Source organism: Ctenopharyngodon idella, chromosome 9 (assembly GCF_019924925.1).
Source record: "Ctenopharyngodon idella isolate HZGC_01 chromosome 9, HZGC01, whole genome shotgun sequence".
NCBI classification, from domain to species: domain Eukaryota; kingdom Metazoa; phylum Chordata; class Actinopteri; order Cypriniformes; family Xenocyprididae; genus Ctenopharyngodon; species Ctenopharyngodon idella.
The window spans coordinates 31,354,035-31,371,039 of NC_067228.1; the positions used below are offsets into that span (position 1 = coordinate 31,354,035).

The 17,005-nt window shown below is 36.5% G+C and overlaps 1 protein-coding gene across 7 annotated transcripts in view; it reads left to right on the top strand.

Annotated features, from left to right (window-relative positions):
* Positions 1-17,005, top strand: part of kalrna (kalirin RhoGEF kinase a) — a 252,578-nt gene that overhangs the window by 195,834 nt on the left and 39,739 nt on the right. For 6 of the 7 annotated variants that reach the window (XM_051905418.1, XM_051905419.1, XM_051905420.1 and 3 more), the window contains 2 exons: positions 13,751-14,016; positions 16,143-16,286. In XM_051905418.1, coding sequence (XP_051761378.1) covers positions 13,751-14,016; positions 16,143-16,286 — 410 coding nt within the window. Of the gene's footprint in view, positions 1-25; positions 182-13,750; positions 14,017-16,142; positions 16,287-17,005 lie in introns of those variants that run through there. The other variant, XM_051905424.1, reaches the window with a different exon arrangement.

The window sequence follows — 17,005 nt, forward strand, 5'->3', positions numbered from 1 at the left end:
CTGTGTTGTGGATGTAAAGTCAGGCTGAATGAGAGTAATTACTCAGTTGTGCGGGTGCAGTCCTACAGGAATATCTCTCTGTGTTGAGATATGCGTCTCTGAGCGGTCATGAGGAGTGATAAGGGTGTGCGCTCCTGCTGTTGGATTCTCGCTAAATGTTGCTGCTGCTGTCATTTGGGAGGTGGGTTTCATAGACGCTGTTCTACAACTGATCTGTGCAGAACTAATGTACAGTCAGTGCAAGTTTGCTGCACAACAGTTGCTTTATACATATGATATATTGCATTGAGCTAGTTAACCTATGTGACTTGTTCAAGTGTTTTGTTAGTTTATTAATCCGTAGTTTATTGAAAAGTTCACTGTATTGTAATGTATTGAATGTGCACTTAAAGCATCATAATTCAGATCATAAAAGCATATTTAAAAAAAGACTGTACTTGCAGATAATATAATATTAATGAAAGTAAAGGACACTCAAGTGTGCTTAGAGTGCACTTTTAAAATGTACTTCAAAGTAGTACATAGGTTTTCATAATCTTTTTTTTGTGTTTTAAAGAAATGCACTTATTTGATTAACACACTAAAGCACACCTTATTATCATTTTTAAATGTAGTGTGTTATTTGATTTAATGTAAAAGTTTAAAGTTAATTTTAAATGTGCCAGCTTTGTTACAAATGTGTAAATGCGAATATATTTAAATATATGACATACAAGTGTCAATAGAAATAACAATATTAAGCACAAGTTAAATATAAATGTATAAAGTATATTTTAGTTTACCTTAAATGCTTGTCAGTACATTTTGCCAGTATATATTTAAAGCATCTTTCAAAAAGTAATTATGAAATTGCGAATAAAAATTGACTTAAGTTGGTTAAAAAACACTTAAATTCAACTAATTGTATTTGATATAAATTTAAACTACAGTGCATGTTATTTGAAATTAAATGAAAATGTAGTTGTCTGAAAGCATTACATTCAGTTCACGCTTAAGTATGCTCTTTTAAAGTATATTATTTCCATAATAAGTACTATTTTAAAAGTATGCTAAAGTGCACTTTTTTCACAAACAATAACATGAACTAATCTTTTGAACAAAGATTATTGGTTACAATATGTACTGTAATGTAACCATACTGTAACCATTATATGTTTGGGGAAAAGTATATATTTTCAACAAAGGCTCAATGAAAAAACACACCTCTACTTAAATTTGTACACAACTCAAACACCAATACATACAAATCACTGCAGTTTCCAGCTGAAATGAACACTAGAGGCAGTAAAACAGTAACAACTTGTATTCCTTTTCAAAAAAAAATTTGATTACATGGGCAGATTATCGATTAATAAACACCTATTTTTGTGCAGTTTCTTGCACGATACTATGTTATGACCTCAAAGCCCAATTATATCGTATAAATGTGCAAGGCTCAACATCATGTCATTTGGCAGAAATGTCGCCACAGGTACATTTTTTTCCAATGAGCCTGGGTTATTTATTTTAGGTGTTGTGTTTCAAGTTGTTCACCATTTTAATCAAATTTAGCTACTTGCAGTTGATTTGCATAGTCCTGTGTTGAGACAAATGAGAGACATATATTCCATACAGTCTCTCATCTGATATGAGCTCATAAAAAAACAATGTTAATAATAATTATAAAACGGTTTTAGATTAAATATCTAAATGGTTATTATAAAATACAGCATTTCGCACTACAGAAACTGATGACACTGCTGGACAATGTCAAGTTGTGGTGCATTTTGACTGTTATTGAAGATACTTTTTGGTATTTATTACTTAACCTGAAACATAATTTGTTTTATCTTGCATGCGTTTCATATCTCTGGCTCATGGTTTAAAATGATATTGACTGTAGAGCCGCTGTCCTCTGTGATGTTTACTCTGTCTTGTGTCATCGGTAGATGAGGCTGTGTGTGTTGATGACAGGGTGAAGTACCTCTCTGCTCCTCTCTAATGTGGACTAAAGTGCTCTTTCTCTCTCTCCCTCTCCGTACCGATTAACTCGAAAATAGACAGGGCTCAAAACGCAACCTCTGTTGTGATGTCGTCACATAAGACAGTTATTATTCTGGAGTTGTTTGGAGTCTATGGTTTATGGGGTAATGGTTTTGGTTTCTATGGTTTTGCAGCTTTAAACCGAAGGGAGGAAGTTGAAATGCTTATCTTGCTCTTTCTAGAAAGTATATAGTCAGTTAGCAATGTGTCTTAAGGTGCATTCATGCCATGTCAGATTACCATAATTACTAGATCTTTACATTCATGTCCTCAAAGAACTTGTAATACAACTCATAAACTGCATTTTCTGAGAGCTTAGACTTGTACCACATGACAGTGGACAGGTCTGACCAGGATTGTTTTTTCTGTTCCACTCCCACGGTCCACTCCCACAATATTCTGTCTTACATGTAGATCTCTACAGCTGTGTCCCAATTCAGAGGCTGAATCCTTCGAAGGATGTGGACTTCAAAGGCCACGCCTTCAAAATCAGTGAAGGTCGAAGCGAGCGTTGTTAAATGGGATGGTCTAGCTTACGGAGGATTGTTCTTGTTGCCTAGCAACTGTGACAGCTGCCGTTGACGAGCGACGGTAACGTTTGTACTGGACTTTTTTTGAAAGTTATATTCGACTGTCTGAAAACAGAATGGGGCGGAAAATAGGGCTGGGACAATAAATCGATGCATCGCGAACAGTGTTGGGGGTAACGCGTTACAAGTAACGCAAGTTAAGTAATAAGATTACTTTTTTCAAGTAACTAGTAAAGTATCGCATTGCTTTCAAATTTACAACAAAATATCAGTTTTTTTTTTTTTGTTTTTTTTTTTAAATAAGTAACGCCAGTTACTTTTTTCCCCCCATTTATTAACTGACAGCTCTCATGTATAAACATGATGGTTATTCTAGACTAGTTCTAGACTAAATGTGAGCATACATTTACTCATTTACTACTTCTCCTGCGTCCTTTTCTTCTGCAATCCAGAATGGCAGCACAGCCGAAAGTCTTGTTTGTATGAACTGCGCCCTCTACTGTACAGACATGAATTTGCATTTGGTGTGAAAGGGCCTTTACATTTTCCAAAAATAGAACTTTTTTGTTGTTATAAAAACAATCAATCAAACGTTCCAGCCCAGATGAGAAAAAGTAACGCAAAAGTAACGTAACTCATTACTTTCCATAAAAGCTAACTCAATTAGTTACTTTTTTGGGAGTAACACAATATTCTAATACATTAATTTTAAAAGTAACTTTCCCCAACACTGATTGCAAATCGAGAAATGATTCTGGATCGATTCTGAGATTTTCCGAATGCATCGCGACTCTTTCTCGAATCGATACTGAGCTTAGTTTTTAACAGCAGATGGCACTGCATGCTTTAGAAATAGCCGTACTCTGCTTGCTTCCAATTCCTTACACACACCACTTGAACCTTCTATAAAATAATCATTAATAAAGTTTGAAAGGTTGAAGCAAATTACAAGGGACTGTTTACATTAATCTTGCGTCATAAAAGAATTCTGAGGTGCAAGTACATTCTCGGACTCAGCCAAACACACGAGCGCTCTTCTTCGTGAGCGTTTTTAGCGTGCAGTTAAAAACTAGCCTAGAGTGCCATCTGCTGTTAAAAACTAAACTCAGAATCGATTCGAGAGAGAATTGCTATGCATTAGGAAAATCTCAGAATCGATCCATGAATCGAGATGAATCGATTTATTGCAGCAGCCCTAATGACAACCTGTCTAAATATGTTCACCTTGATCCATTTATCTACATAATAAACAAAACTATATAAAATCACATCTTGGTAAGATAAAAGTCAACTCTTGAACCGTTTTAAAGTTTGTTTGTTTTTTGTGCATTTGTATTGTTAGATATTTGAGTAAATTGAAACCCAATACTTACATTTAAAAGTGTAATCCGGCGTTTTCTCTTAAAAAGTCCAGTCGTCACCAGCACACAATGAATCTTGGGATAGGCAAGGCTGCGAAGGATCCACTCGTTAGATCCTTTGTGGCCTAGGAGACGAGGGAGGGATGCATTTGTACACCGCATTCAAAGGAGCTTTTGAATTGGGACAGCCTTCATCGCACCACTGTGAATCATTTTGCCTTCGAAGGATGCGGCCTCTAAAAAAATTTATTTTTCCGTCCTGTTCCAGTAAGATTTTGTGTCACTCTGGTGTCATTGGCTATTTTTTCCAGTTCACACACATGCACACACATGACGTGTCAGACCTTGCCTTGTTACATTTGCCACAGCATGTAAAAAGATGCTGAAAGTCGGAAAATAAATGAAAGACAAACATATAGTTACATGTAGATCTAGACATGCATATAAAGTTTAATGTAGTTAGGATAGTCGAATAACTGCAAAGTCCTGCTAACTAAGCTAAATAATCTATAATTAATAAACTAAGTTTATTAAAAAGGCATTGTTACTTGTAATGTGGTTTTGTCTATTGATTACTCAAATTACACATTAGTTCTGGTGTTAATAGTGTTGCCACAGTAAAGTATAACTGCGAGTCTGAGGACCAGTTTTGACTGAAACATTCAGGCTGCTATCTAGTAATTATGGTAATTATGGAGTGAATGCACCATTGCATTGCACTTATTACAGGTTCAGTCCCCTTTGGTAATCTGAGATTTTCATCGAGGGCACGATGGGTAATAGTTGATGGTTTACTCCTTGTGAAACCTTTTGATTGTCTGCCCTGAGATGTATCCATTATATACCACAGACACGAAATCTCTAACTAGAGTGTGTAGTTCTAATTGATTTTACTAAATGGCTAGTCAGAGCTACAAGAGGGACCCATTAAATGGGTCTGAGGTTATGGGTGCTTAAAATTTTGATTTCGGTCCTACAAATAGTTATCAAGAAAAATAGTTGACTAGACTGAGTCAGTATTTACTTTATATAAATGACCCTCCATGCGTGTGCAGCTTAAGTTGCATGATGGCCAGCTGGAGACTGTCCCTCATGTCTTGTGTCCCGCTGAGATGATGCGTGTGAGAATTAGAAGAAACTTTATCTGTATTGTCAGATTCATGATGCTTGTGTTGACAACTTAAGTCACATTGTCACGTGATCTTCAAGTATCTGACACAGACCCAAAACGTCTACAAATTATTTGACTAGTTGACTTGACATAATCGCAGTATATACTGTTAATATGTAGAAATGTGTCAAGTGTGCACAGGCTAGATGCTTTGCATGCTTTACAGTAATAAAAATGACAAAGAAATATGGAGAAAAGGAGAAATCAAGCAGGACATGACAAGACGCTTGTAAACTCAGCAAAATAAGAAACGAAATAAGTAGCAGTCAGTATCTGGTGTGTCCACCGGCTGCTTTAAAGGGGGTCTTTGATTATTTCACTTTTTTAAATTCAAAATAATGTTGCTTTTAGAGCAAAAACAACATCTGCAAAGTTACGACGCTCAAAGTTCAGTGCAAAGGGAGACTACAACAAATGGCTAGTAGGGACTACAGTGAGTTTCTTCCTAGGTTGGTGACATCATGAACCCCAAAATTTACATAAACCCTACCCCTGAGAACATGCAACAAAGGGGGTGAGGCCATGTTGGGCTGCTCTAGAGAAGAAGAAGAGTTGTTGTAGTAGAGGGTTTGTTACCATGCCGTCATTTTACGCCGGACTGCTTCATAAACTAGTGTCATTTCAACGCTGGATTTGCACAAAAGATTGACGGCACATGCTAGTTGATGAGTTGAATTAACTCTACAGAAACTACATAAATTTATCCACTAACCATTCAGAAACGTCCAGACGCATTCTAAAAGTTGTAACATCTTCCTGAGTCTCTCCATCGATGCCCGAACAATGTAAGGCTGAACACCGTTACTGACAGTCGTCATTTTGGCTGCGTGAGATTCTCCAGCTTTGTTGTTGGTGAGCAACCTCCAGCAGGACTATGGCATGTTCACGCAGGTGATCAGGGAACCTTGATATCTTTCTCCTGGTGTTTTTCAGAGTCAGTAGAAAGGTCTCTTTAGTGTCCTAACCTCAATTGTCTACCGCCTGTAAACTGTTAGTGTTGTAAGGACTGTTCCACAGGTGCATGTGCAAAAATTATTGATGGTTCACTGAACAAGCATGAAAAACATTGTTTAAACCCTTTCCAATAATGATCTGTAAAGCTTATTTGGATTTTACAAAATTATCTTTAAAATTTCACACTGATTCAGGCATCATTTATTACAAATAATCTGATCTTTATAGAAAATAGAGAATAGAGAAAATAATCAAATGAGATGAACTGTTTAATTTGTAAACTGTTTAATTCACTGGAATAGCCATAAATAGGCATTACAACATGCTTGTTTAAAATGATCTCTTTTTTGTGTTGGATATCAAGAAAAAAATAGCAATTTATAGCTGTGTATACCGTAACTGTGATATGAAATTTTGGATACTGTCATATAAGATTTTGGTCAAACCTAGCTAGCCAGATTTTCATGTAGCTATGATTTATTGAGACACTCTCTACATTGTTTTTTTCAGAGTTGCTAGCAGGATGTGCCTGCCTGACTCTTTATTATGGCAGGTGTAATGTACATCACCCGTGTTACATAATTATGTAAAATGATCGGTTAATGTGTAGTCTGGCCTGTCTGTCCAGGGCTGATGTTTGAACATGACTCCTACAGTCTTTGAAGACCAAATTAGTTCAAATCCTCTTTTCATCAGAAGAGCTTTAGTGGCTCTTTGAAGACAGCTCTGTGAGAGATAAAGTGGGAACATGGGAATTATTCCCTTGTTTTTCTTCCTCCTGATTCCTGAACTCTTGGGACTTTAGTAATGTCTTTAATGTACAGTCAGCAGAAATGTGTCATAAGACGAGAGGTGTTGTCAGTTTAAATCATGTGAAACTCCTCACCTATGAATGGAATGCCGCCTGTCTGGATTGCCTGTGCGTTTCAGGACCGGTCCGGCTCAGAAGAATCTCAGTCTGTGAAATATCTGGATGAATGCCGCATGCTTTAAAACATGCTTGGGTTTCTGTTGACAGCGAGTCAGGAATGTCAAAGCAAAGATACAATACACATAAAAGAGGACACATCTGCCTGTTTACTTTAATGAAGACCAAACTGTTCACGCTCACCTGGGTTTTTCAGGAAGTTGTGTGAGAGACACCACCATTATTGGCAGCTGAAGGAGTTTATGAATGGAATGTACATACTTTAATTTTTGAGGAATGAAAGCCTGTATGTTGTAAATATTCACAACTAAAAGCCGAATTGAAGTTCGTCATTTCTTAGTTCTCTATGCATATTAAGTTGAGTCAGGATACATGATTCCACGCTCATTCACGGCGTCATCAAGCTATGCCTTTGTTATTATTTTGAATAAGCGACCTCTAGAGGCAAAACTTACATACTGTGCCTTTAAGTAAATTAAGTTTCAAATTTAAGTTTCCTGACATGTAAGATAAGTGTAATAGTTGGCATTGTTGGGGGTAACACATTACAAGTAACTTGAGTTACGTAATCAGATTACTTTTTCAAGTAACTAGTAAAGTAATGCATTACTTTTTAAATTTGCAACAAAATATGTTACTTTTTCAAATAAGTAACGCAAGCTACTTTTTCACATTTATTGACTGACAGCTCTGCTGTCCCCATGTTGAGAGAAATAAAGGTCAGGTGTTGTGTGTAAACATGATGGTTATTGTAGTTACAGACTAAATGTGACTACATTTACTCCTCTCACTTGCACGAAAACATTCAGTATTCCTCAAAATTAATAAAAACAGTGAAATGCAATCTCAGAATTTTATGCAAACCTGTAATAATTAACTATATTAAATTACACAAATATACTTTATGTATTTGATCTCAATTTATTAACCAATGTCTTTGCTGCTGATCTTTTTAATGATCTAATTCAACAAAGCAAAAATTACTTTAAAGTAAATAAGAAATTAGAGTGTTGAACTTCCTTCTGTATCCTATTCTTCTTTAATCCAGAATGGCAGCACAACTGAAAGGTTTGTTTGAGCTGTGCCCTCTACTGTACAGGCATAAATATACATTTCCTTCAGCCTAAGGCTTATTCATTTCACTTTTGGTTGGAAAAGGCCTTAACATTTGCCAAAAATATAACTTTTATTGTTGTTATTAAAAAAACCAACAAGCAAGCCCAGCCCAGGTGAAGAAAAAGTAACGCAAAAGTAATGTAACGCATTACTTTTAATACAAACTAAGTAATGCAATTAGTTTCTTTTTTAGGGAGTAACGCAATATTGTAATGCATTACTTTTAAAAGTAACTTTCCCCAACACTGATAGTTGGTCTTTGTTATTACTGCGCAGATATACCCACAGTAGCTAGTGGACAGGTGTTTTATATCATTGCTGTTAATATATAAAGTAGTGCTTTTTTGCTTGGCTGAAATGCTGGAACCTCAATCAGCATCCAGGACAGAACTGCCAGTTTTATAGCAGTGTGAATCATAATAGATTCTAGTGTCCAGAGCATATGCTTCTTCTAAATGATAGCTTGTTTGTTAGTTGCTGTTTTATGGTCTTATTGTTCATCTCAAATTAAAGACCATGACATCATCACTTTCAGTCTTTTTATGAAAAGAATGAGGCGTATAAGGAGGGAGTATCAGTCAGTCTTTCACAACAGCTCTGGGAACTCTGACTCATCGTGAATTGTGTTAAATGTGTTCAAATTAAAAATAAGACACAGTGGCCTCAAAGTATTTGGACACTTAAGAATGTCTTAATGGCACTGCATTAGATGCAAACTATCAAAGCAGTTGACACTTATTTTAAAGAAAGATAGTATGAACACAGGTTTTAAATGGTAACACTATAAAGAAGTGTGAATTGAGTATCAAGTGTTTAAATACTTTTGGGGACAGTTTTTCCTCTCTGTGTGTCTTTCAGAGGAGTTGCTGTGCCACACAACCCCTCAAAAGAAGCCATGTGTGGTATTTTTACTGCACAGATCCACTGGAATGAGTTTCAATAGGCCAGTGAAGTACCTGTGTGTAACAGAACACAGAACATGAAGGAAGTGATGTCACAGTTGGTGATTTATAATGTCTGAAACTAACGTTGTCAGAGTGTTCAATCACTAACATTGCATATTTTCCCATTCTTCTTACGCTGTTTGAAATCCCATAGTCATTTATTATAATTAAATGTGACCCTGGACCACAAAACCAGTCATAAGGGTAAATTTTTTGAAAATGAGATTTAAACAACATATACAGCTGAATAAATACGCTTTCCATTGATGTATGGTTTGTTAGGATAGAACAATATTTGGCCGAGATACAACTATTTGAAAATCTGGAATCTGAGAGTGCAAAAAAATCAAAATATTGAGAAAATCGCCTTTAAAGTTGTCCAAATGAAGTCTTTAGCAATGCATATTACTTACAAAAATACATTTTTGATATATTTACGGTAGGAAATTTACAAAATATCTTCATGGAACATGATCTTTACTTAATATCCTAATGATTTTTGGCATAAAAGGAAAATTGATCATTTTGACCCATGCAATGTATTGTTGGCTATTGCTACAAATATACTCATGCAATTTACAAATGGTTTTTTGGTCTAGGGTCACATATCTGGGAAACCTTCTCTATTTCAGATTTTCTTAGCTGTAAGAAAACTGGAAATGGAAAACAATTAAATAAGGACCTTGTTTAAAAAAAAAAAAATGTATTAGCGTCAGTAAGGTCCTGAAATATCCCTCACATGCCACACCTTCCAATGGCAGGTGCACTTAATTAAATTTAGTGGCCATGAAACTTTATTTTCCATATCTTTTATGAAGAAATTAAACAATCTAAACTTGCATATCGCAACATCATACACATGTATGAGTCATTATTGTCTCTCAATGAAACTGCATTCTCACAAGACCATGAAGAAACATTGTGCATTTGTTCCTCATATTTTAGCATTTGTTCCACATATTTCACATATGTGTTTAATTAAGTTTTAGAAGAAAAAGAGCATGTATTTCTTCTGTTTGAATTGTTCACGACACTTTCATCAGTGAGGGTCAGACTTATGCTTATGACATGTAAAACCATGTAATGTTGCAGTCAGCCTACTGAAGAGTAACACACAATAACTTTCTGAAATTTTTTATTCTATTTATATATCTTTGATATGATTGCTCAGCACACATGTCTCTTAGAGTATTGACTTGTACTGCAACATTTCTTGCAGTAGCTTTACATTAGCAGGAATTGTCAATGGGAGTTCCTGGGAGTTAGTTTTGGTTTGTAGTAAAATTAGTCATATGATCCAGATGCTGCTTTCTGATGTGACCACTTAAAAGAACAAAGAACTCTCTCTGTCTGTCTCTCTCTCCCGGCCTGTGTGTGTGCGCGCGCGCGCGCGTGTGTGTGTGTGTGTGTGTGTGTGTGTGTGTGTGTGTGTGTGTAAAGGGCAGTGCTTAATGACTGCTCTCATCAAACCCTCTCTTCACTCCACACATAATCACACACTCACAAGACTGTACGTTGTCGTCAGTCAGTCGGTTTGTTACGCAGGTTCCCTCTTCAAAAAGCACTGCAGCACTCGACAGGGACACGCTTCATCACACGCTGTGGCCGGAATCACACTCCTGTGATGGCTGTTTCTCACGAACTGCTCACACGTGTACCATCAAGCCTGGTCAGACAAACACAAAACAGTGTGTATGTGTGAAGAACAGCATTCGTTCTGTCAAAGAGCTGTTTCAGGACTCTGACAGCTCGATGCTCAGTTGAGACGGCTGTAATTTCTGCAGGATCAGTGTGCTTTAGGAGAGATACCCTTATGTTTTCGTCATAATCCTTTATGATCAACTCTAACAAGGTCACTTCCTCTAATGAGTCAGCCATTAAAGCCCGTAGTCAACACACACAGATGTCATCAACACACTGGACACTTGGAGAACAAGTTCTTCTGCTGGTAATGGTACTTGATGATCTTATCGTGAATCAGGGTCTGTAAGTGCGAAAGAGAGAAATGCATAAAACATTTTCAGTGATGCCTCAATGAGATATAATGCAAATTTGTTTGAAATTTCAATCTGTTATATTACAGTGTGTGCAGATACCGATAATTTAAAAGCCTGCTAAAATTAGCAGATACCTTTTATGGTAACCAATATATTATGCATCCCAAAGCAAAATGTTGCATTAAATCTGATTTGATTTGTACCTAATTGTCGCTGTCACAGTGTGTACTGTAAATTATTTTTTGTTGTTTGTTTTCCCAACATTGTTAGAGAGTTTACTTTAAGGTATCAGTATTACAGTGAAATTATACTTTTAAGTACTGAGTAATAATAATTAACTACATGTAGGGTTAGGGTTAGGATGAGGGTTTGGTTTAGAGTTAATTGCATAAGTATGTAAGTATGCATAATTTAGTTATTACTACAGTAACTACATGTAACATATGTAACAATGACACTGTAAAATAAAGTGTTAACAAATTAGCTTATAAGGCATTGGAGTGAATCATTATTATGATTCAGTGATTACCAATCAAACCTTATAACCCACATACTCAGCATAACACAGCAGATCGTTTTTAATGATATAGCGATATCATTTAACTTGGTTACAAGGTCAAAGAGTTAGATGTAATGTGCTTTGTCTAACAGTGTGGGTAATGTCTGTTTGAGTTTCTACACAAGAAGAATATTCTTTGTTAGGTGTGTGTGGTTTACATTTGTGGAATGTGATCAATATCTGTGTCAGTCAGTCAGTCACATTTATTTATATAGCGTTTTTTGTGTCAAAGCAGCTATAACAGTGATAACAGGAAAATAATTTTGGCTGCACAGCAGCTCTAGAAGAAAATGGTGTCATTGTCCAGCTTAAGTAAGTTCAGTATTGATTCATTCCATTGTAAAAAATCATTAAGTTCATTTATTTATTCAGCAGCTCTAGAGAAAACAGTGATGTCATCGTCCAGCTCAGTTCAATTCGCATAGAAAAGTGTCAATGCAGGCAGATCAAAAACTTAGTTGAATATCAAATTGAATGTCAGGGGGCAGTTCTCCTCTGACCAACAACGAGCAGTGCATAACTGTGATACAGACAGCGTTACGGGTCATAAGTCAGATTGGGATCGGAACAGTCAAAATATTTAATCCAGTTCCATCTGGTTGAAGATCGGATTCATCACGCCGGTATGGAAAACTGTTTTGTTGAGGATCTGTGCCTCTGGCTGTCAAGTCGATGAGGCCTTCACAGGGGATAGTTGACACAATCTAGCTGACATTTCAGGGATGTGTTGTGGTCGTGTCTAGGCTTAGGTCCTCCATCTGATCTAAATACGGCCCGGATCCGGCTGACTATGGTAAACCTGTTTGTGTGTGTGGCATTATTTCCAGTGAATTGTGATATTTGGTTTCCAGTTAACAGGAGTTGAGTTAGTATTGTTGAGCTAGTGTTTGATTTGAAACATTTGGCTCTAAACAGATTAACCTGTCCTGTTTTACTCCCTGAACATGTTAGTGACCATTAAAGGAATAGTCCAGATACAACTTAAGCTCTGTGGACAGCATCTGTGGCATGCTTTTGATTACCAAAAAAAGAAATAGAAACTGGATTGCAGGGTTGCTGTGTATAAGAAGAGAAGAGGAGAGAAGAGGAGAGGAGAGGAGAGAAGAGAAGAGGGCCAAACACCGAACCCTGAGGCACCCCTCTGAAAAGTTGATGTAATTTAAACACCCCTTCGCTCCAAGATAGGAGAGAAGAGAAGGATCTACAGGTAGGGCTCAAAACCAGTGGAGTGAAGCTTCCAAGCAGCCAAGGTTCAAGATGATACTCAGGAGTATCTGATAGTCTGGTGTCTAGGCTAGGAGATTGAGAACTGATGATTTGGATGATCTGTTGCAGCTCACGCCAGCAACAGAGCTTCAGTTATGGATCACGTGTCTCCATTCAATGTCTTTTTTTGAAGTCTGACTAATTGTTGAGCATTTTTTTCTGTGAGAGGAAATATGAGACCTGATTGAACAAAACTTGTTAAAAAAAAATTTTTTTAATGGAAATGGGAGGAGACCAATTTTCCATTTGTATAGTGTGTGTGAATTCTTGGGGTGGGGATACCCAAGCCTGATTAAATGTGGTGAAGAGACTTTCAGTGAGGAGTGATGTGTTGATGATATATGACCAACTTACGCATAAGCAGAAGTTCCCCCACCTAGAAAAGTAGTCCTGCCACAGAAGGACAAACAACTTAAAAACTCAAACAATAAACATGTTTACTAAAGAACTCATGTGAATGTCTTGTCTGTTAGACTTCCATTGTAAGTTCATGACTGTAAATGTTTTTTGTTTTTTTTTTCCCTGAGGGGAAAGTCTGTGGAATATTGTCTGTGGTAATCAACAGCATGCCACAGATGCTGTCCACAGTGTGTATGAGTTCCCTGAAAACTGTCAACGCTGTGGCTTTTTTCTGTTTGTTTAAGTATCCCAATGCGTCAACCAGAGGTGTGAGGTTGGGTTGGGACTGTCTGTTTTTCTGATCACTGGGCTGATGGGTGGAGTGTTTGAGAATCCTATTTTTCCCCAGTATTTTTTGCACTTCCATTTAGTGATGCAGAAATTACACATTTAACCTTTACAATGTTTTAACCTGGAATATTTCTTAAATTATTTTAGGTCTGATCTTCACCTGTCATGATCTTTACATTCATTCACCCTTCTCTCCACTCTTCATTCTACAGAAAACTATGCAGTTAGCGGTCCTGAAGGCAAGACGGAGTCCGTGGCCACACTGCAGCCACAGCCATCCCTGAACTCCCTGCAGAGCAGCTCCCCTGGGCCCAAGCGCTCTGGGAATACACTGAAGAAATGGTTGACCAGCCCTGTCCGGCGTCTCAGTCATGGCAGCAACATCAAGAAGATTCCTAGCAAACAGAAGCAAAAACGTGATGGACGCAAGAGCATTGATCTGGGGCCACCCGAACAACAGGATGACACCCTGGAAGAGGTATTGTACTTTTTTTTCCATCTTACTGGTAATTATTAGTTTTTTTATACTACATTGAGGAAAAACTTAGATCCATCTGATTGAATGGAATAGTTATACTATGATCTAAAATGATTACCATATTTTTATACCATGGTATTCCAAGGTACTTCAAACAATACTTTAATATATTATCATGGTATATGTCCACAAAACCATGATGGTAATCACTGTCTGAAATACAATGGTGATTTGTACTGTGTTTTTTGTTCTTTAGTTCTCACATGGTCAGACCAGAATATTTATCTTATCCTTTTTCGCCATTTTGTTGTTTTGCATGACTTTTTACATGAATTCAGCATTAAAGACCCCATAATTTTTCTAGGTTTAAAAATTTTATAGTTCATAAAGGTGCAAGCCCCACTGTTTCATCTCAACTCCCTTTTTCAGCAGGAAATACTGTACATCAGCACTTTTTCAAAAAGTCTTTTAGTAGAACACAATAGAATTAACATTTTAATTGCTTTTAGCTACACAGTTATTCATTATTTAAGCACAATCAAAAACATGGTGACAGCTATTACATAAATCAAGACTTTTTATCAGTGAAGGTAGGACAGACTGAGCTAAATCCATAATTTGTGTATATTTGTTTATTTTCAGAATATTTTCACATTTTCATAAGAATTCCCCAAAAAAGGTTTATTGATATTTTATATCTTGTCTAACAGCATGTGGTGACGGTGGACAGCAGTTTTACGTCAGAGTGTTTAATAACCCCTCCTTCATTCTCCATCACTAATTTTTTTTTACACAACCATGGCCGCACAGAGAAAAGTAGCCCTCTTGTTCTGTGTGCTGTATAAATGGCGTATTAAAGGGCTGCTTTGGCCCCGGCAACAGCCGTTCAGATCGGAGGGTGATGATTAGCCTGACTTTTTAAAGCTGTGTGCCATATAATGTGCTGGTACAAAAGGGCCTCTGTATTTCTGAAGCAGGGTATGTGAACCCCACCACAATGGCCCATATTAACCATGTCTGCTGTCTTCCAGAGCAACAGCAAATTCTTCAACAATAATTTCAGAGCATTTAAAGTAGTGCAATAGAGGCCAAATAATAAAGCAATAAAGTTCTTGAGGCTGTGCATTACGGTGGTTTCATCACAGTTAAACATTTTTGTAGCCATTTTGTTAGGTGATATCATCACTGTAATTCATTGTCTTGTGTCGTTTATTGTTTTTATAAAATTTCAGTAATATGACACTTCTAACGGAACAAGTGTCAATATATAAAGTATAACCTATGAATGATTGTTCTCTTAAACTAGAATTTAAGGGGTGCTTACACATGCAAAACTTGTGCCACAATGCATGGTATATGCATTTTATATTGCGATTGTTCATCACTTAAAATGATAGCACAGTATTATTCATGTCTAACAATTCTTCTGGCAAGTTACATGCTGTAGTACATTAGCCACTCTATGACAATCAAAGCCATTTCTACAAATGGTTAATTCTTGTGTAAAAGTACATTTTAGCATACATTTTTAAGGAGTATGTATTACTGAAATAATATACTTTAAAAGAATATACTTAAGTGTGAACTGAATGTAATGTTTCGAGCACTTACTTGTATGTTATTTACAATTATAAGAAAATGTATTAGTTTAAATTTATATTAAATGCGATTATTTGAACTTAAGAGGGTTTTTTTGACCTGCGTAATAGGACTTAAGTACATGTTTATACATCATTCAATATACTTATGTTGTCTTTAAAATATGGTTTAAGTGTATTGCCAAATTCCTGTTGAAACTTATGCCATCTACATAAATATATTACTAATTACACATTTGTGATAATGAAGTTGCAATTTAGCACATTTAAAATATATTAACTATTAATGTAATGTAATGTAAAATAGCATGCCTTTTATTACATTAATATTATGCAGTGTAGTTTTCAAAAAATATATACTTTTAAGATTTGAAGTACACTACAAGTGCACATTAAATAGATTTATGCACACTATTTTTTCACAAGGGGATGCACAGAATTTAACTGGGGTGTATATGAGAACTTATATAACATGTCATTTTAAAATGCACTGTGAATTTGCTTAATGATTTGTTCTTTTGTTTTCAGAGAGTGCGTAAAGAAGAGGGAACACTCTCCAAATCTTCATCAGGAATGCACAGTGGAGGGGAGGAAGAGCCTGAGGACGAGTCACACACTCCCCTCCCTCCTCCAATGGAGATCATCAAAGACCCCTCTGCTCAGGAAGAGAAGGTACAAAGACAGAAAAGAGGGGGAGGAGCTTTGAGGAAGTGATGTCATAGGTTATTAAAGGGTTATTTCACCCAAAAATGAAAAAAAAAAAAAGTCATCAGTTGCTCACACGCATGTCGTTCCAAACCTGTAAGACTTTTTCTTTTTTGAAACAAAAATGAAGATATTTTAAAAGAAATCTGAGAGATTTCTGTCCCTCTATTGACAGCTACATAACTACTACTTTGAAGCTTCAAAAAGTTCATAAAGAGATCGTAAACCTAATCCATGTGAATTGAGAGGTTTAGTCCAAATTTTCTGAAGAGATTCGATCGCTTTATATGATGAACAGACTGAATTTAGGCTTTTATTTACATATAAACATTCTAATCAGCATACTCAACGAACTCAGTGAAGCTCAATTGTACTTGCTTGATGCGTGAGAACAAACCTCATTGGTTCTTGCTGAAGCTCAAATGTGCTGCGTAACACGAGAATGAACCTCATTGGTTCTTGCTGAAGCTCAAATGTGCTGCGTAACACGAGAATGAACCTCATTGGTTCTTGCTGAAGCTCAAATGTGCTGCGTAACACGAGAATGAACCTCATTGGTTCTTGCTGAAGCTCAAACGTGCTGCGTAACACAAGAACAAACCTCATTGGTTCTTGCTGAAGCTCAAATGTGCTGCGTAACATGAGTATGAACCTCATTGGTTCTCGCGTGTCAAGCGAGCGTGCTT